We start from the raw sequence: 27290 nt of genomic DNA, 5'->3' as shown, positions 1-27290 counted from the left end.
AAGTTGCATGAGGGCACCCTAAAAGTGATACCCAGGAGAATAGAAGCCACCCACGCAACAGAACAGCAAAAGTTTGCTCAACCTTGATTTTAATACAGGTCATGAAAACAGGGCTTAGGTTTGGAAAATAGGTTACTTCTACCCTTCTAATGGTGACATGACATTTATAAGCAAAGTCATGTTTTCCCAACAGCTGGGGCACAAAAGAACCTTTGTACTAAACCTTGAGGTAGCAACTAAAGTCTTGCTAAAATTGCAGTTCAAAACACATTGAAACTAGGCTCATATCTTATTTCTAGACAAGTTACTGGGATGATGCCTCCTTTGTATTTCAAACCAAAAGGAACATACTGAGAAGACTTTTACATATACCTTACGCATGATTCTTTTAAAGTAAACTAAAGGGGGGGGGGGGGCAGTAAAGAGAAAAACAACCTTACCTGGGTAATAATTTTTTCCATTTGAGGTTGAGTCATATCTGGAATAGTGGTTTTAAGAAAATCAACAATGTTCTCAAAACTCTCACATGCCATTATAGATGTTTCTTGACTGCTAAGTAGGCTCAGCGCTACTTTAAATATGACTTCCGTTCCTTGAAGAAAAATAATGTCTAAAAAAGAAAATCATTAAAATATCTTGAAAACGAGAGCTAAAGTCATTGGATAAATATATACATTTGCTGGGATGTTTTTCTTTATAATCAATCATACTGCAGATTTATTCAGTTCAGAAGTGCAATCTTATTTCAACATGAGGTTAAAGCATATAAAAGCATTTTCTGTCACCACAGATGTGAGAGAGCATTAAAGAAAATATCGCATGCTTGTTATGTCTGTAACGGTTATCCGCAATAAGCATTTCATTACTGTCTACTGTAGACTATAGACTGTTAACTAAACATGAACTGTTTTTAAGTGCATCTGTGACTGAAAAGCAATTGGGAAGCGGATCACAACACAACGTGCTGACGTTTTACTTTTTTCTACAGGCAGAAGCTAGTCCCTAAAAAACAATCGTGTAGATGCCATAACCAACCATTTTATTTTCAAAATCACATTGGCTATAATTTAAGCCCCAAACCCTTACTTTGAGGTATAATTATGTGGATGTGAGGGGAAAGTCCGGGCTCTGCAGAAGTCAGTAGACACAGACTGCACAGAAACTGGAAACTTGATCACAGTAACTAGAAACTCGGCCTCGGTAGCAGCGGTGGACTTGCAGTTACTGAGATGAACGCAGCACATGAGCAGTTCAAATAAGCCTCCTGTGCTGTTGACTCTGTCACACCACCAAGAGCAGTGCTACGCAACTGAACTCAACTTCTGATCCTGATTCCGAGAGGTCATCCCTGGCCCTAATCCAGTATCACAGGGTAGCACCAGGACACTGGTGAGGCAGCCATCTCACTCATACACAGTTCCTAAAAGTCTCCCTTCTCAAGTCCATGATGCACGTTCAAGCAGCATAAATATTAAGTATGTAATTTGTGGCGGGTAGACATTAACCATCTGTTCCTGGTATGTGACAATGGCCCATGAGACACTGAAGATGCAGGAATCCAAAGCATTAGGAAGCAAAACAACATCGTGACTTTTGAGTTTTAAAATGGGAACATGCCTTGCTCAGCTCATTTACAGAGAAATTAACACTGACCCTCCCCAGCCTTAAAAAAAATTCATTTTCCAAATTCAAAGCCTACTGAAGACAAAAAAAAGGAAAAGAACACTTTAGCCTTGAAAAACAAATTAAAAAGAAAAAAAAACAAAATGCTTGAGCGTCCCGGAATTCAATAATCCCACTGGGAAAGAGATTACGTGAATACCACTGAAAAACAGATACACCAATCATTTGTTCCCAAAGAGCAGTCAGAACAAGTTTGCTGTGAAAGGAAAACACCCTCTGTAATAGAGAAATCGCTAGGTCAAAAAAAATGAAAACCAAAACCAACCAAACCAACCCCTCTTCCCCCCAAACCACCACACCAAACAAATTAAAATCCTAACACACTCCAGTAATAAAACATGAGACAAAAGTCAGGTTGAATTTCTTAAGGAAAGACAAAAGGTGCTGTATGAAAACAGAAAAATCAAATGGAAAAAAGTCTGATTTAAGAGGAAGTACATGACATATGCTCCTAGCTTCTTGGTGCATATCTGAGCGCAGTGAGTTTTACATTAATAAATAGATAAATTAAAAAAAAAAAAAAAGCTGCATTACTAGATATTTGATTAAGCTGGCAGTTCTTATTGACAATAAAAGAATACAAAAACCAAGTACTTGACATGCTGATACTGTAAACACTACAAGGCACAATCAATATTTAACCTTCTGTACTAGACATTATCTGAAGAGAAGCATATCATGAAAAACAATCTAAATGGAATAAGAGGCATACTAAGACTAGGAAACTGTTCAATATATACATGAATACCTGAAACAACCTTTAAGTTCAAGTTTACTTGAATTTTTATTAGAAAGCACTTTAGAATCAGTTATTCAGAAACACTTTCTCAAAAACCAATGCATTTTCTTTTTTTCAATTTGCAAGTTCAACAAGATGAACTTTTCTATAGACATAAACTGAATGCTTGATGCACAAAATACATTTACAACAATAAACTTCCTGCTGTTCACACTTCAGAAGTCTCTTAGCTAGTAACGGCAGAAGTACTTAATTGCTCAAGTCTGACATTTCAAAGAATACATTTCGGTTTCCCTCTTTGAAAAGGAGCTGACATCCCACCATGAAGAGCATTGCTACTTGCCACACACAACAGTCACCCCAAATATCCCTAGTATGTAGAAAACTACTCCCTGAGAGTTTCAAAACACAATGGATAACATTGTTCTGCTTATTATTGCAATAGAATAAACTTTCTTACCAAATACTCTGGCTACAAATCCTAATGGAAACTGAGATGCGAACAGTGTAAGAAACCACGGTGCAGCATAAAGACTGGGACTGATTTCATTTTCTTCAAGATGATTATACAGGTCTCTGTGATAATCATGAAGAAGCCTTGAGAGCTGATACATCTGAATCTACAGTGCATGAAGGGGTTGGTGGGGAAGGAAGTAGAGAAAGAAAAGTTCAGCTTTACTCAGTTTTCCAAACCATTCCCATTTCACTCGAGGGGAATTAACTCCAGCACAGGCGGCACTGTAAAATGAAGCTTAATTGTTGCCTAGGGCCTCGAGTGATATCTACTCACGTATAAACAACCCACCCCTAATGAATTAAAACCAACACAGTAGTCAATAACAAAGAACTTTGAACCTGATTATTAGTGAAGTATCATTTCAGATTCACAGGCTTAAGATAAGAAGAGAATACACTGATCTAACTTTCAGTCTTGCAGCAATGAAAGTAGGACCTCTTCCAAGATGCCAAAACTCTCCATTAGAGTTGAACTATTTCTGGCTAAATTTACACATTTCAGCTTTTATCCTTTGAATCTTGCCCATATTTTTGCTGCATTTAAAACTCCTATGCTACAATCATCACTTTAGACAGCTTCTGTACCCACAGAGTGTATGTGTACATATGTACTCTGTACATTAGATACAGTGGGTCAATAGAGGTGTACCACATACATATTTCCCAGCACACCTCCCACATGCCAGTGGTCCAGAGAAATTTAAGATACTGATGCAAAAAGTGCTGCTATACAACATGTAAAAGGTGGCAAAGCAAAGTGGTTAAAAGTTGCTATTCATTGCTAAAAATATCATTCTGTGGCAAATTATTTCCTTGCAATTTTGATAGTTTATATACCACAGGAAATCAACTCACAGCACAGAGCGACGCTTCTCTCAGAAAGCAGAAGATGAGAAGCAGACATATATTGATTAGCTGTCAGGTCCAATTTTGCTATCAACAGTGCCTTATGCTTAAGGTGAATCCATTCCTCAATAAGAAAATGACTTATTGGATCCAGCTACTTTCCTGCTTTTAGTGGTCATGATTCTTCCCTTCCAAAAACTGACTGCACTTGAAACTATCTATCAGTCAGCAATGTCTGCAGGCAGACAGATCACTTCTCATTCAAGCAAATTAGCTAAATTTGTGCGTGCGTTTGAGTCTTTGCTTTAATTGCCAAATATACTAATTAAGCACAGTTTGGACAGCGTTGATACAAAACACATTTACATGTGAAATTAGAATAGTATCACAGAGGCAGTAAACCAATTGGATGAGTTCATTATGAACTAAGGATCTAGATTACTACTTTTTCCAGACAACAATTAGAAATATAAGTCAAGTAAGTTTTCACTATCCTAAAGAAACATCCAACATTTTTCTTCTACAGGACAGAAGCTAATTCTGCATATAAGTTACTTGCGTTTCAGTACTGTAAATGCAAAAGAATTTGCAAGTGCTCTACTCCTCTTAAAAACCAAAACAAAGGGTTAGGTTTTAGTGAGATCCTCTAAGTCACCTTCAGTAGCCTAGTTTGTCTTGAGCAGACAAAACTTGTACTTTTGTCTAGAACAGGATAACTTCCTAGAAGCAAACTGTGGGGAAAGGGAGGTCATTTCATTTAAAGGGCAAACAGTACTACAAGCAGTAAACCTTCTCAAACTTAAGAATTGTTCTTCCTAAGAGCTTCTGACAATGGAAGTTTCAGACTCATTTAAATCAAAAGGTGAAATCCTGGACATATGAATGCTCTCAAACCATCAGATGTTATTGAAAGTCTACTACTGCAGTATAACATACAAACACTAAGAGAGCATCTTCTAGGAGGAAATAATCCCACAACCATGCATTTATCACACTTTGACCCCCACTGGTTCAAAACATATGGGGGTGGGGGGTGGGGGCAGGGAGGGAAATAGAACAGGGAAGAGGCAGAACGATGCTCTTTATGGCTGTTCACCCTTAATTCATTGCAACAAACTTGTTATAGCATACTTACATCCACAGTAAAACACTCCTCTATCATTTTTAGAATAAGCACATACAATTTCTTTAACTACAATCTATTTTATTATTCTGCACATTTGCCAAATAAGCACCTAAAGTGACTGGTCATGAAAAGTGGATTGAAACTCCCCCTTAAGTTTTGACTTAATTATAAGTGTTTGCTATGCAGGGAGCATGAAAAAAAATGAGACTTTTGTATCTGCCTCTTAGTTTTCTCTTTCTCCACTGTGGATTACAAGCTTTAACTCAGCAGTGGTATATCCCTCTATAATACTAGGGGTTTATAGCATATAGTTATTTAAGCCAGTGGACAGTTGCATCTCAAGGTGAAAGATTTCTCAAACTTTAAACCTTGAAGTTTATACAGAACTGAAAGATTTTCTGTCTCCTTCCTAAGCAGCCATGAGTATCTATAGCTAGCTGTTAAAAGACTAATGTGGCAGAGCATGCATCATTTCATAAGCAAACTAAATGGTTAAAAATTCATCTGTTCTCTCTCTGTATTGAGGGTGGTGGGGTAGAGGACGATGAGAGAAAAGAGGTGCAAATGATGAGGCAAGACAGAGCAGCCCCAAGTACAAATGCCTGTGGAGTACATTCACTGGCCACTGGGTGACACTATTGATTTGACTTCGAGTTACAAGAGAAAAATCTACATCTAAGTGCTTATAGACTGAAGAAAAACAACATCAAATTTATTTTTAAACTCCATCTATACAGATGCATGCATATCTTTTTTTGGCATAAGGAAGAGAGAGAAGTGAGGAAAAGAAAAGGAAGAGCAAAACAGCAGAGAAAGCAGAGTTTCCAAACAGGAGATGATGGGGATGTGTGACAGGAAAAGTCTGCAAGTTCTGAACTTCTCTGTTTGCAAATTCAGAATCAGAGAGGGGTTTGACAATAACATTTTCATGCACCTCACAACCTCCAAAACAACATAAGAAGCTTCGTAAGACCCTGGAGAACATGAGCAACCTCTGAGAGCTCAAAACTCATTTAAAACTCTGGCTTGCTTTACGAGAAGGACTGACTTACCTGCAGCGACATCATGTCTGGCCTGTACTGTTTACGGAAGCCAAGGTCATACATGAGGAATTTCAGCATTTCAAAGGCCTGTTCCTCACTCATATGTAGAAGGAGCACTCCAGCTACAAAGCTTATACCTTGACAATAACCCACTTCTTTGTCCAGCAATGAGTATGCTTTCAGGAGATTAAAGAGTGATAACTGTCCTGCTCCCAGGTGGGCAGAAAAGTAAGGATGCGTAGGGAACGTCCGTCCTGATGTAAAGAGAGAATAGTAGTTGATATTCAATTCTTCTCACAAAAAAACCCCCAGATTCATCTGACAACCAGCACTTCTCTCCTCCTATAGACCTTTTCTCTTTGCTTTCATATGCAGGTTGATTTTAGTCAGATCAATCCGTAATTTACCACTGATTTTAGACTGTATCCATTGAGCTCATTTCATATTCTCATCTGCATAGAACTTGCAGAAGCGACTGCTTGATTTCTCTTTTCAGACAGATGTAGAAGAGCATAAATACAAACAGCATAACCTAAGAAATCATTTGCTAGAGGATGCTAAGTGGCATACACAGAATGTATCCTGACAACATAGAAAGTGGTGCTGATACAGCAGCATCTATCTCCAGCAACAGCTCCCATTAAGAATGGTGTGTTTCCACTCAGACACATGAAACAAGTCAAAATAACCTCCCAGCTACAAACAGACGTACCTAGATCTACAAGGATGGCGTGCTGTTGAGCAGTCAGTTGTTTCAGAAGTTCTTTGTAAGAGATGTCAGGAGGCTGCTGCTTGTTTGGCAGCCTGTGTCTGACTCGATGTTGCACAGCCAAAAACTGCCAAATTTCTCCCCGACGACTTTTAGGTACACCTGCAGGTCAGTCAAAAAACAAGAGACCTAAACAGGGGCATATTTTTAGTGCCACACAAAGCTACAACACAAGAATTTACTTTGTCATAATCTTGCCTGTCATAATCTTTGCCTGTCATAATCTTGGCCGAACCACTCTGGAGGATCCCTTACAAACAGTCAGCTTCAGAAGTTGTCCACTCTGCAGCGTATTCATTCAGTAGCCACAGTTCAGTCCCGCTAACTAAACATTAACTACAAACCTTACTATAGTAATTACACTGAGCAGTACATTGGGCAACCAAGGTACGGACATCATTTGTTTTGCCACCTCTGAGCTGTTTAGCCTCCAGCAGGAAAAGATGCACAACTACACGCAGAATGCAGAGTGCCCTGTTTAGAAAGGCTTAACTAAATTCAGAGGTGTTAAATACAGGGAGGTCCACCTCCTCTTCCCCTTTCCAAAGGACTGCTCGTGTCAGTCCATAGGCTTAGAGAAAGATGTGCAGATTACAAAATGCTCAGTTCGAACCTAAAAGCATTAATGCTGCATACCAAAGGAAGGACACAGAACCACTCATATTGAAAGACAGCATTTCTCTCAAGTCAGCCAAGCACCTGTGAAAGCATAAACTAAATTAAAATACTACTTTCGGACTTTTGCACACATCCCCCTGACTCTGTAAACCGACCTTTGAAAGTCAAATCTGCTAATACTTTCCAGGCAAATAATTATTTAATAAGAATACAAATTAGAAAAAGCATATCCTCGTTCCCAACTCTGAACTGCAGTCCAGCAGCAGAAGATAGGGCAGCAAGGAAAGATGTTTGTTGGCAGTCTTCTGCAGATCACTAACAGGGACCGCCTTACTTCTACCACGATTTTCTTTGGTGGCAATTTAAACTTCCCTTCTGCACCACAGCCAGATTACACTGAAATCTCATTTTTCAGCATCTCTAATACAGACATGAGATTATACAGAGGAGGGCACAGCGGTGCAATCAGACTCTGCATCTGCATTATACTAACAAGGCCTTCTGGCTCCCCTTCTGGCCTACGGGTAGGCCACAGGAAGACCTACTTCAAGCCAAAATCCCCAGCCTTTCACTCGAGGAAACAAAATACTAAAAGACCATCGTCCAGACTCCGCAAGATGTGGTCCTTCTGACTCTCTGAAGCTTGGTTGTGATTCCCCTAGGTTTTTGGGCACAGTCCACATTAGACATTATGGTCCTGCCTTCTCAGTAAGCAAGTAAAATCAGAGCATCTGAAACTCAGAGTCAATTGGCTAGGAGCCACAGACCAGAAACCAGAAGGTCACAGTGTTAGCTGCAGAAGCTCCAAGTTCAATCTTCAGTGTAATAATACATGGGCACAAGATGCTACTTTCAGGAGTATGACTATACATGTTTCTGCACTGCTGACATTGCAAGCTGTAGACACAGCAGAACCTATTTTCTGTTTGGCAGCAGGAGGTGGGTGCATTTGCAAAAAGAAGGCAATTTTTTCATGCTTTTGTGCTACTGGAAAAAGTGTATTGCTGGCAGATTTCCTTCGGTATCAAAAGGCAACAAAAAACCCCCCATTTTCAGACTTCATAGTTAAAAGCCATCCTAGATAAATACCTTCTTTCAAAGTGGAATGAATATCTTCCACGTCACATCGGATTTTGGCTCTGCAGTTTAGTAACTTCTTGTCCCAAACATTTATGACATCTTTCTGACATGTACCAACTTCCTCATAGTCCAGTTTGACTTTTCTTGATTGGAGCTCATCTCTGCTTGCTGGAGCACAGAACACAAAGGAAGAGCACACGGAAAACCAGAACATCAGAAAATTACAAGAGACATCAAATATGCAAAACCCATTCAAATTAGATATATCTATCTGATAATCTGACTAGGGATAAATACACCTACAATTCATCAGTTCATAGCTGAGAGGGGGCCAGTCTTTTGTCATAAGATGCTGCAGGCAACAATTGAACTTCTATTACTGGGCCACGAACATTTGTAATTCATAAAAACTGTTTTCATGTACTTCAAGGCTTGGGGCCAGAAAAAAAACCCACTCAACACAGTCAACTTCACCACATCTGCTGCTTCTTTCAACTGCAAAAACACCTTTAATCATTTTTCTCTTGTTTATATTGAACATGACAATTGTTTTAGTATGGAAAGTCCCAAACATATGAATGTTTATCTTAGAGATTTAGGCAAGCAAGCTAAGCAAGTCTTCTAAAATGAAGTCTGTCACACTGGTCCCAGTTTTTACATGTCCCTTAAGAAAGTCATAAGAGCTCTTGGCACTGCTACCTGGCATCATCAGACTGACTAGAAGTAAATAGAATGAACCAACACGAACCATATCTAGAAAGGTACATCTGTGCTGAAGCACAGAACTCACGTTGCTGTATACTTAAAAAGTTTTCTGCATAGGACTACCTGGCACAAGATAGTTATTCCAGAGGACTCACTGTTTCTGAAATAAAGCTGCAGAGTTACTCTGGAATTTCATAGAAGAGCAGCTTTCATTTCTATTACTGAGAAATTAACTGTGGTTATTTTATTATACATAATATGCATGCAGAAAAACTCTTAATTCCTCATACTACTGGTGTAAAAAACTGGAATCAAGACCTGAATGTGTCTTAACTTACAGAGACAGGTTTAATTACCATTGGACTGAATTGTACATTTCACAACATGACCTCTGAAAGCTGCAGTTGAGTTTATTCCAAATTTGCCTTGATCTGTGTACAGCACTTGCTCCTTGCAGGAGACTCCTTCCTCTTACAGATGTACCCCCCTCCCCACCATCATCTCTAGGTGAAAGCAAACTCACACTATGTTATTATACAACCTGCAAAACAAGACAATCAGTTTCTTCGCCTAATCAGCACACTTTGGATACAGCCAATGTTGGATGAATCCATAAGATCATTGCCTAGCCCACTCCAAAAATGTAGGTGACAATTTATTTCCAAAAGCTGTATGTTAACACCAGTGAGATCATATCTATTCAAGACTACAGGGGGCCTTGGAGAAGTAACTTTTATGCAAGGTGCAGTACACTTCCATAAAAACAGGAATGTTATCTCACCACAAGAGTTTGCAATCCAATTGGGGCAATTCTAAAAGCTACTCTATTGCTGTAAGATTTCATTTGAGAATGCTCATTCTCATAAGCAGTATGTGACAGATTTAAGACAGTAGTAACATATTTCAGCGTGACAACGAACTCCAGAATTAAGTGCATGGGTTATCATTCACTGAACGGTACTTTGGCTCTGCAGTTAACCCTACTGAAAGTCCGCGGGCTTGCCTGTTGATTTTACTTGCCCTACTTCCTATGCCAACCTTGGTTACTTGCAACCATCCTTGTTAACGTTCTTCCTAATGATTGTTAGGTGGCCTGCTACTTCTTGTAGTTCTTATATTTCTAGGTCATCTAATGGAAGAAGTAGCTTTCAGCTGCTCAGAAAAAAAAAAGCAAGTTTGTGCAATTCACAGAACTTACCTTCTGTAAAACAGAGCTAATAGTATTCAAGTCTCCTCGACAGCAAAAGGAACAGGAAAAGAGGTTCTATTAATATTTTGCAAATAAAAATCAACAAAACATTAACAGAAAACCACTGAAAACAATTCTACAGCAATTCCAGTCTTAAACCAGTCATATACAGCTGAATAAACTCACAGCTAGGAACCTGGCTTCAAATAGAGAAATGGCTGCATTTCTGTTATTACGTTTCCCATTCCTGAGATCTACATTTAATTGTAGGCTAGGATGCCAACCACTGTACAAACCAGCGCTTGTTTGGTATGTATCAGTTCTGCATATGTCCTGTCTATAAAATGGCCCACGTTACAGCAGCCTATAGGAAGGAAGCCTAGAGATAGGCGTTAAGGTTACTTTTCACCCTTTGAAAATAAAATGATGAATTCTAGCTAGCCAGAGCACCAGTTTCACTAGCAGTACTTATGAACCTGCATACAAGAATGGAGACATGCTCCTTGGAGCACAAACCAAGATGTGGGCTTGCAGATGGGTGCCAGTTTGGAGTCTCCACTGCTGACACTCCTGTTTTCACCATGGATGATCAGGCAGACCAAACTTATTTTCTACATATCAGTTACAGAATGGAAATAACCTCCAACTGAGCCTTAAGGAGCTGGACCGATTTAACAGTTTTCAGTACCTCCAGCCACGCAGGGAGGGTACAGAAAAGAGTGCAGGGAGGGTACAGAAAAGAGTTTGTCCCTCAGCAGCTCATTCTACCAGAGGGAAAAACATGAAATTAGTCACTACAGCGGATGTCCAGCTTCCCCACCCCACAACAGTAGACTGACCATTTGCTAAAACAACAAAGATTTTGGCTGAAGTTAAAACAGACTTCTCTGTAGATGCTCCCTATGGATCTGGGAGTTTCCACAGAAGTGTGTGTCAACAGGGAGACAAACTGCAGAGAGAGTGCACAGAGAAATATGCTACATGTGTAGGAAATACATTCAAAGTTGTACGCTTGTAGGGACATGGAAAGACTTCTGTCCTGCTGTTTTTCTCTCCTCCTCCTGCCTTCTCAGTAAGGATCACTAAAGAAGGAAAAAGAGTTAACTGACCTTAACAAGATCATTATGTTTTGTTTGAAGAATCAGACTACCATATAATGAGGTTATACACCATACAGGAGAAGATGAGGGCAGCAATTGCAGAGAGGACATGTGAAATTTTCAACTTGCACCAAAAGCTATTAGTCTATTATACTGAAGAACTTCTATATGCTAGGATAGACATTGCATCCTGTCTTTTATTTGTGCGAATCTTGACCAGTCATAATAAAATAGTTTAGCCAGAAGCTCAGGCAGCTGACAAGTCAGCATGGCCAACTTCAGATCCCTCAGTAACAGCACTCAATTTTCAGTGTACAGTGCTCATCTTCTGAAAAAAGAACTTTTTGACATACCTCAAGAGCCAGTTGCTCAAAAATCACATTTGGATTCAAATATTTATAAATTACCACTGTGATGTGGTTAATGAAGGACAGAAAGCCTGGACAGAAATGTCATGTGCTGCAAAGGACTGAAACAAGATATAGAGGGTAAGGTTTACCATACCTAAGTGTTCACACAGCATCTGTTCTCCTGACTCCACATTAGAATTCCTAGACTTAGTCAGCTAGAACACAGACTGTAGCAACCTTTGTCTAACATGCACTAAAAAAGGTAAAGTTATCACTTTCTTCTTTAACTAAGATGACTCATTAAGAGTTGGCAGGTGGACAGAGAACCTGGTAGACTGTGATACAGGACTGGGCGAACCCATTTCTTTCCAGCACTGTTAACCAAAAAGTTACAGAACCACACCTCTGTTTGAGGGGCCCAACACCATTATGGTTTTCAGCTTCGGGCAGCAGAATTTGTAATAATTTTTAGGGGTATTTTCTAAATAGCTAACCTTCCAGCTTCTGGTTTTCTTTTTCCATTCGAAGTAACAGAATTTGTTGATGGATGGCTTTTCTCCACAGACTTTGTAGTTCTTCTGAGTTTTTCCTCTCTCCGGTTTTATCTGGACCATCCTCATTTTGCAATACTAGAACAAGAGGGTCCTCCTCCAAGGGTGGAGCAAGAGGGGATAATGGTAACAATTCACTTCCGTCATGACCATCTGCAAAGAAGCAGAAAGCTATTACAGGAAACTCAGATTGTTTGACATATCATGAAAATCTAAGTCACAGCAGAACAAAAATAGCTGTCTTCCACATTCAGCAGTGAGGTGCTGATTCCAAAGACAGAGAAAATGCAGTTCAACAGTAGAGAATTATTTTTAAATAAAGTGTTTTATTTAAATTAAAGTTATTTAATGGAATAAAGCTAAATAAAGGGTCACCCAGTATTTCAACCCTTTCCCCTGCTAGCTCCTTCTAGAGTTACAAAGAAACATTTATCCATACAGTCTCCTTTACAGCAGAGCTTGTTTACTGCTGTGATTTACCACAGGCTCTATACTAAAAGCAACTTTTTCCATCTGCTAAGCTGCACTATAGGCAGCGCTATAGCACTTTATGGTCACTAAATATAGAGTTTGTCATTTACCTATGGTTGTGAATTCCACCAATGGGACTAAATCAGCATAGCAGGATTTCAGATATTTCAGAGGTTTCTACCTTAAATGACCTAAAGCTATAAGAATTATTAACACACTCAACAGGTGCTATGCGCTGTACAAGGACAAGGCAGAAAATTTACCATTTTCTGCAAACACTACGATATAAGCAGGCTAGGGTAAATTTGCTAACTGTTAAAGAGGGTATCTTTGTCAGCAAGAGGCAGTTCTTCGTTTCCTTGCTACCAGTGCAGCCATGGCAGATTGCAATCCATTTGATTTTGATGACAGAATCCTCTGTTCAAAGCAACAAAGACCTAAAGCCAACTGAGCACAACTGTTCTCTAGTGAGGTTCTAGCAAGAATATTGTATCACGCTGACTCCCTTCTCCCTTTCATATTTTCACATGTTGCAGTTCACTATAGTAATAACTATTCAGTAACAACTGCTTGTTTATTTTCTTTAAAAGCACACACAGACCTGGATGCTGCATCTTGGAAGGAGATTTATTCATAGGTGAAGCTACCTGCAGGAATATTCTCCGCCGCCAGGAGATGCGGCGAGGTGTGAGTGTGGCCCCCACAGCATTTAGAGATTCACTGCTGCAGACGGTTGATGTTCTTTTCTTTCCCTCCCCATCACTGAAGGAAAGAAAAAGCAGATGGGGTGATCAAAGTCAGTCATCTTTGGAGGAAAAAAAAAAAAAAAAAAAAAAAATCTTTATTAAGTCTGTCTAATGTACAGCCAAACCTGCAGGAGCATTTGCTGGGAAGCTTTAGAAGGCAAAGCGTGCTGTGTGTGAGCTTCACCTTGAATACAGAAGTGCTCAGTTGTTTTCTTGTAACACAGTGCTGTGAAGTTTGCACTATATACTACCAGGAAGAATTCATAGCATTCATAATGTGCCCAACTGGAAGCTCAGAATAAAAGCTAAACTTTCTGAAAAGCTAAGAGAAAAACGTAGTAATATCTAGCCTCTAAAACAGACAGCAATGGGTTTTGCTTTGCCATACATTAGTCTTACTGGGGTGATCTGATGTAATACCCCTAAAAGCACAGATGTTGCTTTAGCAGAGCACAACTCTCCATTTAGTGCCATTTTAAATGGCATGATGAGCTCATAGGTGAATATTTCATTGGAGGCAATGTTCTGGCCTTTCCTATGCTTCAAGAAGCGGAGACTTCACTTGCACAAATGGGGCCAAAATGTCCTCAAGTTTCATCAGCATCTCCAGCTGAAGGAGCAGAGTCTTTGCAAACAGAGGGCAGGCTCAGTTCCTACCACAATGACCTGAAAGGAGCTGATCTCCTCCCCAGTTGCCACATAGAAATATATTTACACAGTAATTTTAATAGTAGCTTATGTTGCTGGAAGAGGCAAGGAGAGGATACAGGGAAGCTTTGCTGGGAGGTCATTTAAGAGGACATCAAGCAGACCTCTCTACTGACTACTGCCAGAGGAAAGAACATTTAGCTTTCAGAAGTACTTGAGCTACTTTCAGAAATGTTTCAGCATTTTGCATTTGTGGTCGTAAAGTAGGTGCACAGATCTTGTATAGCAATGGGTACGTTGATTATCTGCCACAAATCCTTCCATGCAAGGTCAACAGCATGACACACAACTACAGGCTTCTCGGGAAGACAGCATCAAATACGGGGAGCTGCTGTGTCTGCAGCTTCATCTTCATCACAGGGAAAACTGCTATATCAACACAGCAGTAGCTACACTCAAACCTTCATCCTGTGAAGAATTTCAATGCTACAGTACGAAGTCCCTAAAAAGAGTTAGATGAAAGGAAAGCCCAGCAGGTTAAGTGTTCACTGTGTTGGTAGTGGTAAGTTAGTTGCAGATGATCACAGTTTGCCAGCTGCAGTCGGTCTCCCCACATTTGGCTTGCACAAAAGAAGAAATCTGCAAGGGAGGCAGACTGCGTCTTATTCAAGTTTCAGCTACACCAGTCTACCAGCTACACCATCTCAATCAGCACTTTTCACATCAAATACTCTGTGCTGAATGACAATCCACCAAGCTAGAATTGGCCTTTTTGGCAATCAAAGCTGTCCCTATGCTAATGATCTACAACAGCTCCCTGACATCTGTAAGCCTCAGCGAGCAAACTGGACTCACCATCATACAGAGGTATCGGACCCTGTTTCCATATCTTGGCAGAGAAATAATTGTGTCTTCAAGTTCACCTACCCAGCATTAGGCATCACCCCTGCTCTCCTCTAAGAACAGCGCTATCGGCTGGGAGCCCTGGATAACAGATAGTCTGAATTATTCTCTACTCCCAATTTAGTTTCTACAGTGCCTCAGTTCCCTATGCGTCACACTGTTAGTAGGTGGTCTTAGTAGAGCCCCATGTTGCACTAACCAAAACAGCAACAGAAAACCCTGTGACAATCTTCTTTGGCTAATTCTTACATAGTCTTTGGTGATGGGGTAACTACTTCTTGTGCTAGCTAAACATAGGCTACAAAACTAATTTTGAATCTACAGGTGCTGTTTCCCAAAGGTATTTCAGTCCAACAACTCCTGGAAATAAGGTATTGAGTTTGGATATACTAATCATTATAACTCATGTTTCTAAAAATAACTGTGACAAAACTACTTCTCACTATTTCAAGTCTTACATATCACATGTTAGAACACAAAAACTGAGTCATTCCAGGGCTTACTAAATAGAAGCTACGTAACAAGGGAATGAAAACTTCCTTTCTACTGCTATGTACAAAAATCTACATTCAGCTACTGTGCCCCTAAATGTGCAGGCAGTCCTAGGAATAGTGTTCAATTTACAGTAGTAAAATTTACAGGAAAGTCAGAGTAAGAGGGTAGCTATTTTAGGGTATGAAACAAAGCTGTTTACATCATTTGAGTCACAGATTTTACAGTGGGATGGATTAGTCACACATGCTACCTCATGAAGTGTGCAAATCATACAGTTCTGAGGACCTGTATTTCTGTTGTTAAACCCTCCCTTCCAAAATTCCCCTGGCATTTTAAGCAACTAACATTAATCAACTCCTTTTTCAAAGAGTTGTCTGATGAGTGATTAGAGGAAAATTTTTGAAAGTCTCATGCACACACCTTGCCATATTCAATGGAAGGCAAGGGCACCTGTGAAAACACCAAGATTTAGGAAAGGGAGGCTAGAAAGGGAGCAAAGAAAGTTTCCTTATTTCAAGACAGACAGACAAGTCGTAGCTTAAGATCAGATCTGAAGGTGTGAAACAATACCCTACAGAGTAAAAACAGGAAGAAGTCAGAGTAAAATGGTAGTGTCTCCTATCCTGTGACGGAATGGTTCAGAAGGTTGGTGCAAAAAGCAGACAAGTTAATTACATATTCCCCACCCTGAAACGGGAGTTGCACAATACTTATACCCTAGACTTTACCATACCTAAACTTAACTGGCTGGCTTCGCTCTTGGTCATATTTGCAAGATTACTTCAGGTTTTAAGGTAGCCGTGGATTTTAACAGCCAGGCAGGTAGGTGCTCTGCTCAGACAGGCCAGCAACACCTCATACAGTTCCTCTATACAGGGTGGGGGTAAAGAAAAAAGGTATATCTGACCATTAGCTATCAGCTCCCTGCAAAATGAAGAGGTTTATTAATGTGAGCGGAGAGACTAAGAGCAAAAGCTGCTCCAAAACAACAACAACAACAACAACTTCTTAATGGAATTCAGTCATTGCTACTGAAAAGCAGAGCAGAGTTTTTATTACCTCCCAACCAGGGGAAACAGAGACTTTCACAACTTTCCTGTCCGGGCACTGATACTGAACCTCAAACACTCACGGGAAAAATTCTTAAGAAAAGACCTTGTTCTGACAACACGCAGGCTTAAACACCTACATGGGAAACATGCTGCAATGTCAACTAGCAGAAATAATCCAATCATTAATTCCAGTTTTTAATGATGCTTTCCACTTTAAGAAAAAGTTGCTATCTCAAACCTAAGAAATTTATAACTGCTGTATAAACCATGGATTATAAAGCCTAGACACTGGGGTAAGGCAGAGGATGAATATTTCTTGGTTATACAGTGGCATAGCCAAGAAGGAAAAAAACCACACTACTTTCTACAGGTTCCTGTCCTGCTGCAACCTACCAACAAGTGAGCAAGATGAAATGTACCAGAGTCAACGTGCTGCAAATTAAGAGACGGCAGTATATGAAATCTTAATGAACTACAGAAGACATACTTAAGAACTGAACTGCAAACTAGGATATGATTGCAAGAATTTTTTTTTTTTTTACTTTACTTTTATTTATTTATTTTAAGAAAATGACAACTAGATTATGGTACAGCTGCTACATCAGAATATTTCAGCTTGGTAAAACAGACATATGAAAGGGCAAAGCCAAACAGTTCAATAGAGAAATTCCACAAAATGGAGTATTTCCAATTTATTTTACTTACTGTTCCTGTTTTAATCACTTAACATACCTGCCATGCAGCTCTGGAAAACAGTAACAATGTAATACTCTATATTTAAGACAAATGCATCACAGTTCAGTTTGAAGAATAACGGTTGTCCATAAGGCTACTTAGCCTATGCTTCTGACCCAACACAGAAACCAAAATGCATTCATCAGCTTGTATGCAAGAAAAAGTAAAAAGCTAAAAATTCAATATAATGCCTCAAATATTTCAGTCTGTACTTTCATTCTTAAGCTGTTAGAAGCGATAACCCAAGTACTCAAGAGTACAGAGTACTGATCATCTAAACTTTTTATCTTGGGTAACTGCAACTCAGTTTCACCAAAGCATCATACCATTCACTATTCTATCAGATAATGCATAGTATGAAGATGAGACAGCTAGTTCAGGGGGAAAAAAAAAAGGAAAAAAAAGAAAAGAAGAAACCCAAAAAACTTGTTCAGATTACAAACATGCTAGTGCTTGGTTTCAATTACCCAAACCTCTCCCAAAACTGTTCTTTAAAATGCTCCCAAAGACTGATACTCAAAAACCCCACAAAGCTACCCCACTTCTTGTGAACTCTTTACACAATACTTACCTGAATTACTTTGCACTTGAGTCCACACAAGCCAACTGACTTGAGAATAAATACTGTTGCTGCTCGTGCCAAGGTATGCATTTTTCCCCAGTTTGCTTTCATTTCAACTTCTTCTCGATTGCTCTAAGTAGCAACTGAATCAACTCGACCTACTTTGCAGTTTGGAGGCTGAGATGGTACAAAATCCCCCAGATCAAGTACAGAAGGATAGGTAATATTTCAACTCCCAGGACTTAAGCTGGCAGAAGCCTATATGTAAACATAATAAATGAAGTATTCCTCCCCTCCAGGAGGAAGAAAAACTAGTTCCGATCAGTTTACACCTCTCTATTGGTTCTCACTCCTGTCATGTGTTTTTATTCTGAATAATTACTTTCTGCTATTTTGTTTAAAGAATATTCTCAAGTATTTTTACTTTCTTCATGAGAAATGAAGCTGTTTTAAAAAAGCAACCTGTTCAAATTCAAGTGGCGATAAGTCAACTTGAATTATCCTTGCATAACAATGCAATGAACTGAGACAGTGTGGGCTAGTCAAACCTATGCTGAGGTCCCATTTTTAAAAGTGCTGCTTTTTATTTTTATATTAAAAAACCAAACAGATTCTTCCAATAGCCTAGCTTTCAGGAGCAGCTGTTGAATAAAAGCCAAGAATTCCAGACGTTACAGAAATGAAAGTTTAAAAACAGATTATGCTCTCAAATTCCTGTTTACCTCTATGTTGGCAGGATATTTTTTTTAATACTTATATGTGTTTGTGTTCAATATTAAACGCTGCACAACACACTTGTCAAAAGTCAAGATTATGTGGACCATTTCCACCCTAGACAAATGAATTGACAATGCAATAAAAACATTCTGAAGGCACCTATTAATATTGTGTTGATGTCCAGCTTTACTATACTGTTCATTCCTTAAAGCACAAAACATATCAGTGTTTTCTGTCTTCCACATAAAGCATCACCTTTAGATCATTAGAATTAAACCCAAAAAGCTCAGCCTCCTCACAAACATTATGAAAAAAAGGTATGTCTTTCACCATAGTGAACTTATCTAGAGAATAATTTTTTTTCTCCTGGCTTTAGGTATTTCCAACATAGCCATTTAAATCCTAGCAAGTCAACTGAGGCTTCTTTTTTAATGAAGGTCGAGACACTTTTAGGGCATCATTCATGCTTTCTAAATGAAGATGTTCCCAGTCAAAGGCACAACTGGCTGTATTAGTGTTCGGGAAGGAAAGTAGATAAATAAGCAGGATCAGGTCTGTAAATGTCAGAATATTAAAGACAATCCATTAGGATGACAGCAACTGTGCTGCAGAAACACCAACTTCTCTCCATTGATTAGCTGAGATGAAGACGTCTACGTTCAGGTGGGAGCCACTGTACCCTGTATGTCCAACACTCTAGCATCAGTTTCTCAGTTTGTGACCACATGCCAAGTGTGATGTAAACATGGATCAGAATCATCTTCTATACAGTGGCCAATACTTAAAGACACATATATAATAAGCAGAGTTGCTTTTTAACACACAGCTCCCCAGCTGACCCTGGCTTGGTGTTGTTTGCATAGGCCCATTTGACAGCTACAAATCAAACATCTTCCTAAAATGAATTCCAACTGAAACTGGCTCTGCTCCTGCACATCGAAGTTCACCAGAACACCAAGAAAAGCTGCCTGTTGCATCACATGTAATCTCAAAGCTACATGATACGGGAAGTCAGACTATAAAGAATTTTCATCCAGTGCAATGTGGCTAGGGTACACTTCGTGAATGCACAGTAACCATGATTATTCTTAGAGAGGAAAATGCACTCAAGCTATAATTAGGGTTCCTAACAGTTAAACAGCTTATAGTCTTCAGATTGTAAAGGACTGCCACACTGCGCTCAATTCCAACCTAACATACATTCACATGAGAATGCTAAGAACACCTCATGTTGAGCCTATCAGGGATAGAAGATGGTCCTCTCCGTGAAAAATAGCCAAAGGAAAAAAAAAACCAAAACAAACCAACCCACAGGAAAAACCACACCGTAAAAGATTTGAACTTCCTCTCATTCATAAACCTGATGACACGACACACATTTGCAAGCTCAATCAGGTAAAGTTTAAAGAGTTTCAGCCACCATCAGTTGGACAATATATTTCACTCTCCATTAGCCAGTTCAAGTAACAGTTGGATTACCTCTTATCGCATCAGCATTATTCATTTGGCACTTCTTTCTGACTATATTTGTTATATTCACTTCATGAACGCAACTAGATGCCAACACTTCACCCTTGCTACTGCAGTTTCCTTACCATGACAGTTCAGGCCCAGTTGCTCCCAGCAAGATCTATAGCTAATGAGATCCCATTTTCACAAGATTAAAGATGAAATGGTACCAGAAACCTGTATACTATGAAGCCTAAGTAGAAACAGGGTGGTCTTCTGGGAATTACTCCTAATTTGAAGATCTCCTCACCTTACAGTTCAAACTCCATTATAATGAAACACAGTATCTTGACTAGCGTGCGTAACCAAATCCAGAAAGAGTAATAATCTCAGACATTTCAGATTGGAATCAGCTGGCATTAAAGTACAGTTTTAGTACAATACTCAGTACCTACGTTCCCCAAATCCAGAAAGCTAGGTTTCATAGGATCCAGCTGCCTGTACAAACTGACCTAGGCATTGGTTCAGCTTGGACAAAGTCTGCTAACTGAAGGGAACACAGAAACAAAGTTGGACTGGAACCCAAATAAGAGGTAGTCTGTAAGAGACAGGTTACTTTTTTGCCATTTGTCTGCACACCCTGGTGTGCACTCACCAGTTTCTCTAATTTCAACTTTAATAATTCACCTGCTACTTAGTCTCTAGCGTTACTGCAGTGTAGTAGGGAATGGAAAATCTAGGCATCCAATTCACTTATAAAGTAACTATTACTGGACATAAGGTTTCAAACAGGCGATATTAAAAGCCTACTTCTACACTGGATGAGATGTCAATCTCTCCTCCCAAGTTTCAAAAACATATGCTGCTTATTCCTTATTCATTTGTGCTTGGGTAAAAAGGTGGGGTCACCTTAAAGTGACTCCCTCTTCAAAACTGTGAAATATTTCTAAGATTGGTTTTGGAAAGACCTCCTAAAATTAAGTAATGATTAGTTTACATTATCCCTCTATTAGAAAGTGAATCTAGACAATTTAAAATGTACTTCTTAAAAGCTGTGGGAGCCTGCCACTAAGGCTATGTAGTCACCTTCCTGTAAGATGTCTCACCTTATTCCATTTATACACAAGTTTATTCTGCTGGAAGGATCTAAACTGTAGAGATTTCCCACTATGTGCTTTGTAATTGTGTCTACGTTACAGTTTTTGGCTGCATGCTGAACACCAATTACAGATTAGAGGCCAGAGACACTTTAAACGTCAGTGAAATCAAGGCAGGATACAGTGTGCTTAAGGAGATGATACGTACTTTGTATTTCTTCTACCCTATATATCATTAGAGATGACTAACCCAAACTGTATCTTAAAGGCACCTTTAGGTCAACTGCCTCTCACATTAGTTTGTATATCTACGTAATTTCTTACAGTCTACCCTAAAATGGAGATGACAAACTAATCTGTGTTCAATGAAACTGCAGTCCACAGGGTGAAAAAATTTCTTTAGGTGCCCCTAAAAACTTCCACACCCATCTCATATGACTGAAATCCCCATGTATTAGGGTCCTAACACACCCAGAATCCAGATCTCATCAACACTTTTTTTTTTTTTTGTAAGAATGCAATCTGCTGTTAGTTTTCCAGGGAGAAACAGTCACAAAAAAACCTTCTACAAATCCAGTTTTCTGTTGGGAACGATTAGGGGAGAGCCACACTCAGAGATGAAGAGTACCAGAAACACAAGTATAGCTCAATGAACAGGGACAGACTGAAGAAGGAAAAAGGTGGTGTCATTGGCAGAAGAGAAATAAAAAGGCCAGCAACTGGCAAAAAAAAAAATCATGACGTTCAAAACTATGGCTCCACCTTATTCACTACAGGCCTACTTCAAAAAAATAACCCATATGCAGTTTCCTCAAGCACCCTCCTGAAGGAGAGCCTATTCTTTCAGTAAAAAGAAGTGTGACTTCCATTCAGATACTGTCTTTCACACCGATGTCAGAAAGCCCTTCTTGTACCTTCGCTTCTTCCCCACTCCTCTTCAATTGGAAGTTATTTTCCTATTCTCTCTAAACATGTCACAGCTAGTATCACCCAGCTAACTTGGCATTTCCCCTTCCTCATGCACAGGCATCCCACGTTAGTACTGTAAACTCTTCACACTGCTCTTTCCTTACTTTCACATGCCAGTCATCACAGCAACACATGCTGGTTTGCATTCAGCAGAGAAAGCATTAAATTGGCGTGACACTCCTAAAAACCATTGCATTTCAAGTGACAAACCAATGCAACAGATTTGCAACACTGCCACAGAAATAGGTCACGGCTACCAGATATCAGCAGACAAGCCTCTATCTTTAACAGGCTTTTTTGGCCAAAAGCCTGTTCGCCCATTTCCACCAAGTACTTAGGAAGTCTCTTAGAAATGCAGGAGCACAAGGCAGAGTTGGGAGAGATCCCATGTGCTGCATTGCTCTAGGAATCCTGTCATTAAGCTGGTGGCACTGAAGAACTAGGCAGGAGACAGCGCTCTCACCTCTTGGAAAGGTCACTTTCTGAGTGCTGGAGCAACCTTCCTGAGCCCTGGTAAAAGCTTTTCAGGAAAGAAGGGGCAGAGACAGAGGAGGGGAGACCAGGTGACGCAGATTCACTCTCACTGAGAGTGCGCCGAACCCCAACAATAGGGCTGTGCAGGCAACAAAAGAACATAGGAGATGGGTCAGCATGGATTCGGATACAACAACAAAACATCCAGATTAAAGATACTGGCCAAGTACCTCATCTTGGCTTACAGTAACTTTGTTTCCCAGAAGATAAAATGTACCAAGTGCACTACTGGGCAATTTCCCTGATGATATTGATTTTGCTGTTACAGCTGATTCCTTTTAAGAAACATTTCAATGACATCGCAGAACAGGCAGACCACCTTATTCCTTTAGCCTTATTTATTCTCAAAGCAAATTCAGAAAAAGAATCTCTGAAACATTCAGAAAATATCCTTAGAAACCTGCTTCCAATAACATGAACCACCTTGTTTCTTCCCTTCAGTTGTCTCTTGCTCTTGTAAATAACGTGTATTGCTAGAACACATTAGAAAGTAGAGATTATTTATTTTTGGATAAATTTTTGTGAAGTGTTTAAGTCAAGAAAGATAGTCCTACTACACAGTTAAACATTACTTAAGAATAGTAACAAGTGTTTGGGAGACAAAAATTAATTCAGTTTCTTTTACTTAACATTTTTGATTAATCCTCAATAGGAAAGGAAAGAAGAAAAAATCCCAGCCTAGAACCAAGTTGTTACAAACTGTTTTGACTGAGAATCTGCTGATCATGCTACTTAATCAGTGACTTCTTAAAAGTTATTACAAAGAAGTGAAGTCAGCAAGTCCTTCAGTTTGAACTGTCAGGGTTTCCTGTTTGCATACAACACGGTCAGTGGGAAAAAAAAAATAACCAAAGTTTATCTCAGTAAAAAACACATTATTTATCTCTTCAGAAACACAATGTAACAAAGCTATTTCAAGGCTAGTTTCTTACCCTTCACCCCCTTCCATTCTCTTAAACAGAATAAGCTTTTTTGCCTTTCTCTACAAGCTGGTGCAGCATTCACTGATATTTTAAGCCAGACATCAAATGGGTGAGGTATTATTATTTAAAGCCATTTTTAGAAAAAGCCCACAAAAAGCATAATTGCAGCCAAGCAGGGAAACAGACGAGTATTTTGGAGAAAGTGCTCCTCCAACAGAAAAAAATTCAGCTCATCCGGGCCTGAATCTTGTAAAGGTTTCGGAGTTTGCATGGTCACTTACTGCAGATAGCCAGGATGGAGGCAGAGAAAGAAAGTACAACCAAAGAGGCCCACAATGAACTGTGGGGACCTCTTGTGACTGAGTGAAAGAACGGTATTCCACATGTTAATAGCTGGAGAGTCTCCAAAAAAGAAGGGGAAAGAAGTTACAGAGGCAAGCTCCAGAAAAAGGCAAACAGGGAAATCGCATGCCTCACAGTTCAGTGGAGGTGTTTAATCATTAAGACCTTCTGTGAGACTCCTCACCAGTTTTAATTCTGGACGTACTCTCTGGGAGCTTGGCTAACACAGTGACTGACACTTGAAGCTGTCAGTGCCTTTTTCATCCTGGCATTAAACCGTCAGGCTATCGTCTCTGCAGTTAAAAGCGGTGAGGACCTCTTCTCCAAAGGGCCTGACTACCGACACTGCCGAAAAGGCTCAGCTCAGAGGTGACAAATCAATAAATAAACAAACAGGCCGGCGCCGGCAGCCAGCCTGATGATCGATTTGCTGGATTGACGCTTCCCCTGAATCACTAATTCAGGGATTAGCGAGTTACTGCAAGGCAGCAAACTGCCCTGAGCCGGAGAAGACAGGCTGAAAATAAATAAATAAATCAAACCCAGAGCAGTGCAGAAACAGCTTCCGTAAGAAGGAACACGGGTGAGGCTCGTGTACCGGAATCACAGGGGACAGCAGGCTCGTGGCGCGGCATGCCCTGACTCACCTTGTCGTCTCGACGCAGTTCTGCCGCAGCAGCGGGGACCGGACGCTCTGGGACCTCCCGTTCTGGAAGGTTATCCTCCGCCTGGTGCTGGAGGGGGGGTGGCTGAAGGTGTGCGCGCGCCTCCTGAACTGGGGGGAGTCTGAGTCTTCCTCGGGAAACGGCTGCCAGGCCGAGAACACGGGGGATGCCGGAGGAGTAGCTGGCGGGGAATCACCCGGCGAAGCGTCCTGAAAGGAAGTGCTGGCAGAGTGAGGCCTGCCGCTCTGCGCCCTGCGAGAACTCTCGCCTAACCCCACGGGTCGCGCGCCGCATCGGGGCACCAAAGCCTCTCCCCCTTCTTGGTCATGGCCTATTGTATGTTAATTATCACCAAAACCAGACATCCTTTGATAATTTACTCCAAGCCAGCAGCGTCCTTCTTCAAAAAAAAAAAGAAAGAGGAGAGAGGAACAAAAATGTATATGCAACGCAAACAACATACTAATTACTCCGGGCATCCTCTCACAGGGATCGGCATTCTAGCTACCTGACTTCTGGCTCTTTCGGGAAAACACAGGAATTGAAAAGACTAGGGAAACTGCTTTTAGCTAGTTTCCTCGACATATCATGAGCACACTTCCTGTACCGTCATAGCGATATCCTGGAAGAGAGACTGTTTTTACACAGCCAGTTTATGAGTAACTGTAGCAGGAAAACCATAACAGAATCTTCACCTCCTGGGAAAACCAGCAACCAATCCTCACGTGAGGTAAAACATTAAAAACAGGAAATAAAAAGAAAGTGAACAGAGTTCCACCCGCTCACCCCCATACAGCATCCCCAACAGCTGGTTTTAGGTCAAAAATTCTTACTTCCCTAAAGCAACTGTTACTTACAGAAAGGATTCTTCACCTTCAGAGCATTTTCTTTTGTTGAGATATGAGCTTTTTTAATTACTTCAGTGAAACAAGGCAGAAGCTGACCAGAAATTCCCTGCTTTTTGTAAAAGCAAGGGAAGTGTAGAAAAAAAGGACTGGCAATCAAACAATAGCTTAAAACTGAAGTTTCAAGTCAACATATATGCCAGCTTTTTTACACCCTCCGCCTCCCAGTGGAAACTCTTATTTGAGTTTCGTAAATTGAGATGCTTTGTGCTACTTCCTTCAAATCGAATGCGGAGTGCCATATTTACGCTTCATTAACACCCGTGCATGAAAACGTGTCAATTTTAACTAAGCTCCTTACGTACTTTGTCAGAAGCAAGGCTGTTGCAGCGCTCAAAGCTGTCCACGCTTCCCAGGCGGCCTCGCATTCTGTTGGCTCCCTGCAAGAAAAAAGGCGAGTAATTTAATCTGGCCTTTTTCCTCTTTTTCTGAAGGTTAAGCAAAGATGGCAACAGCTGCGTAGGTGAACACAGGACAGTTCAGGCATGTGACACATTTGACGTAAGGCAAGCACTGGATTTTACAAGCAGTGACATCTTTAGCTGGCAAAACTGTATCTTCTCCCCCCTTGCTCCCAGGAGTTTTAAACCTGCAGCTCCGTTGTCTGAAGCAACAGAATATTTCTTGATCCATTTGAGGCAAAATAGCCGACTTGGCTTGAACAGCCGAGTTCAAAAAGCTTCAGACTTCAGTCCTGTGCATGCACTGCAGCTAACGGATGCATCTGACATACTACAATCTAAACAGAGAGTTTACTCCACATCTAGACATTTCAGAAAAATTAATTCCACCTCGGCAAAAGTAACGAAAGCACTAAAACTGGGAAAAAAATGCGCTCTGGCTGCAAATCCAGCCAAATAGCACCAGATACAAACAAGCCTTTTCAATTATAACGCACATAACCCTGAGGCAAATTTGCTAGAAATTAGCATTAGCAGATCCTTGCAGAAATTGTCAACAGTTTCACAGGAAGAGGTCATAGAGCCGCAATACTTTTGACTACCTTAGTTAGTCTGACTTACCTGAGTTCAACTCCCATGAAACATGGGTGATGTATGCTGTTGGACACTTCCAACTGCTGAAGTTCTTTTCTGTACTTTATCAGGGGAAAAATAGTCTAGGTTTTAGGAAAACTATAGGTAGAGGTCCTCTTGGTTTGCTTGCAACTACAGGGGAAGTTTTGTCAACATCAGCAGTATTTATTTAGCCTACTTTATCCTGGTAAGGTTTATTTTCAAGACTTAGAGTGCCCTTTAAGTACATCATCCTATTTAAGCTCATTACCAATGAATACTCTGCCTGAAGCATCTCTTCACTGACCCTCACAATAAAACAAGAGCAAAGGATAACTTGGAAGTTTCTCACTAGCTTTAAAAACACACACTTTTGGCACTGTAAGAAGGGCTTTTTGGTTCAGAAAAAACAACAACAGAAGAGGTTAGTGCAGCATGGCTTGGAAGAAATCTGTTCATAAGGTCAAACTGAGGTTATATTTATTTTTCTGAGGTACCTCATTAGGAAGCCACAGCCTGTTTTCAGTTCAAACCCGACAAAAATAAGATCAGTCCAGCAAAACAAACAAGTGAAAAAGTGACATTCCTCTGGGACTAAGGGAAGCCAGAGCACAGAACCCAGCATGTTTCCCTATGGCGAGTAGTGAGCAGCTACTCCTTCAAGTAGCTTAAAATGTCACTTGATGCTATTCATCTAGCTAAGAAGCCATCCACTTAAAGTGTTCCTAGATATCTGGTTACTACATACT

At 40.2% G+C, this 27290-nt stretch overlaps 1 protein-coding gene across 3 annotated transcripts in view; it reads right to left on the bottom strand.

Annotated features, from left to right (window-relative positions):
* TBC1D4 (TBC1 domain family member 4) overlaps positions 1–27290 on the bottom strand; it is a 113695-nt gene that overhangs the window by 6008 nt on the left and 80397 nt on the right. The window contains exons 9-18 of one of the 3 annotated variants that reach the window (XM_076362799.1): positions 25834–25908; positions 24606–24832; positions 22623–22772; positions 13388–13548; positions 12259–12468; positions 8430–8588; positions 6666–6824; positions 5963–6207; positions 2883–3042; positions 441–610 (exon numbers count right to left, since the gene is read on the bottom strand). In XM_076362799.1, coding sequence (XP_076218914.1) covers positions 441–610; positions 2883–3042; positions 5963–6207; positions 6666–6824; positions 8430–8588; positions 12259–12468; positions 13388–13548; positions 22623–22772; positions 24606–24832; positions 25834–25908 — 1716 coding nt within the window. Of the gene's footprint in view, positions 1–440; positions 611–2882; positions 3043–5962; positions 6208–6665; positions 6825–8429; positions 8589–12258; positions 12469–13387; positions 13549–22622; positions 22773–24605; positions 24833–25833; positions 25909–27290 lie in introns of those variants that run through there. The other 2 variants (XM_076362784.1, XM_076362792.1) reach the window with 2 other exon arrangements.

The sequence above is a fragment of the Aptenodytes patagonicus genome, chromosome 1 (genome assembly GCF_965638725.1).
Source record: "Aptenodytes patagonicus chromosome 1, bAptPat1.pri.cur, whole genome shotgun sequence".
Lineage (NCBI taxonomy): Eukaryota > Metazoa > Chordata > Aves > Sphenisciformes > Spheniscidae > Aptenodytes > Aptenodytes patagonicus.
The sequence above is the reverse complement of the archived record's forward strand: the minus strand, read 5'-3'. Positions and strand labels throughout refer to the sequence as shown.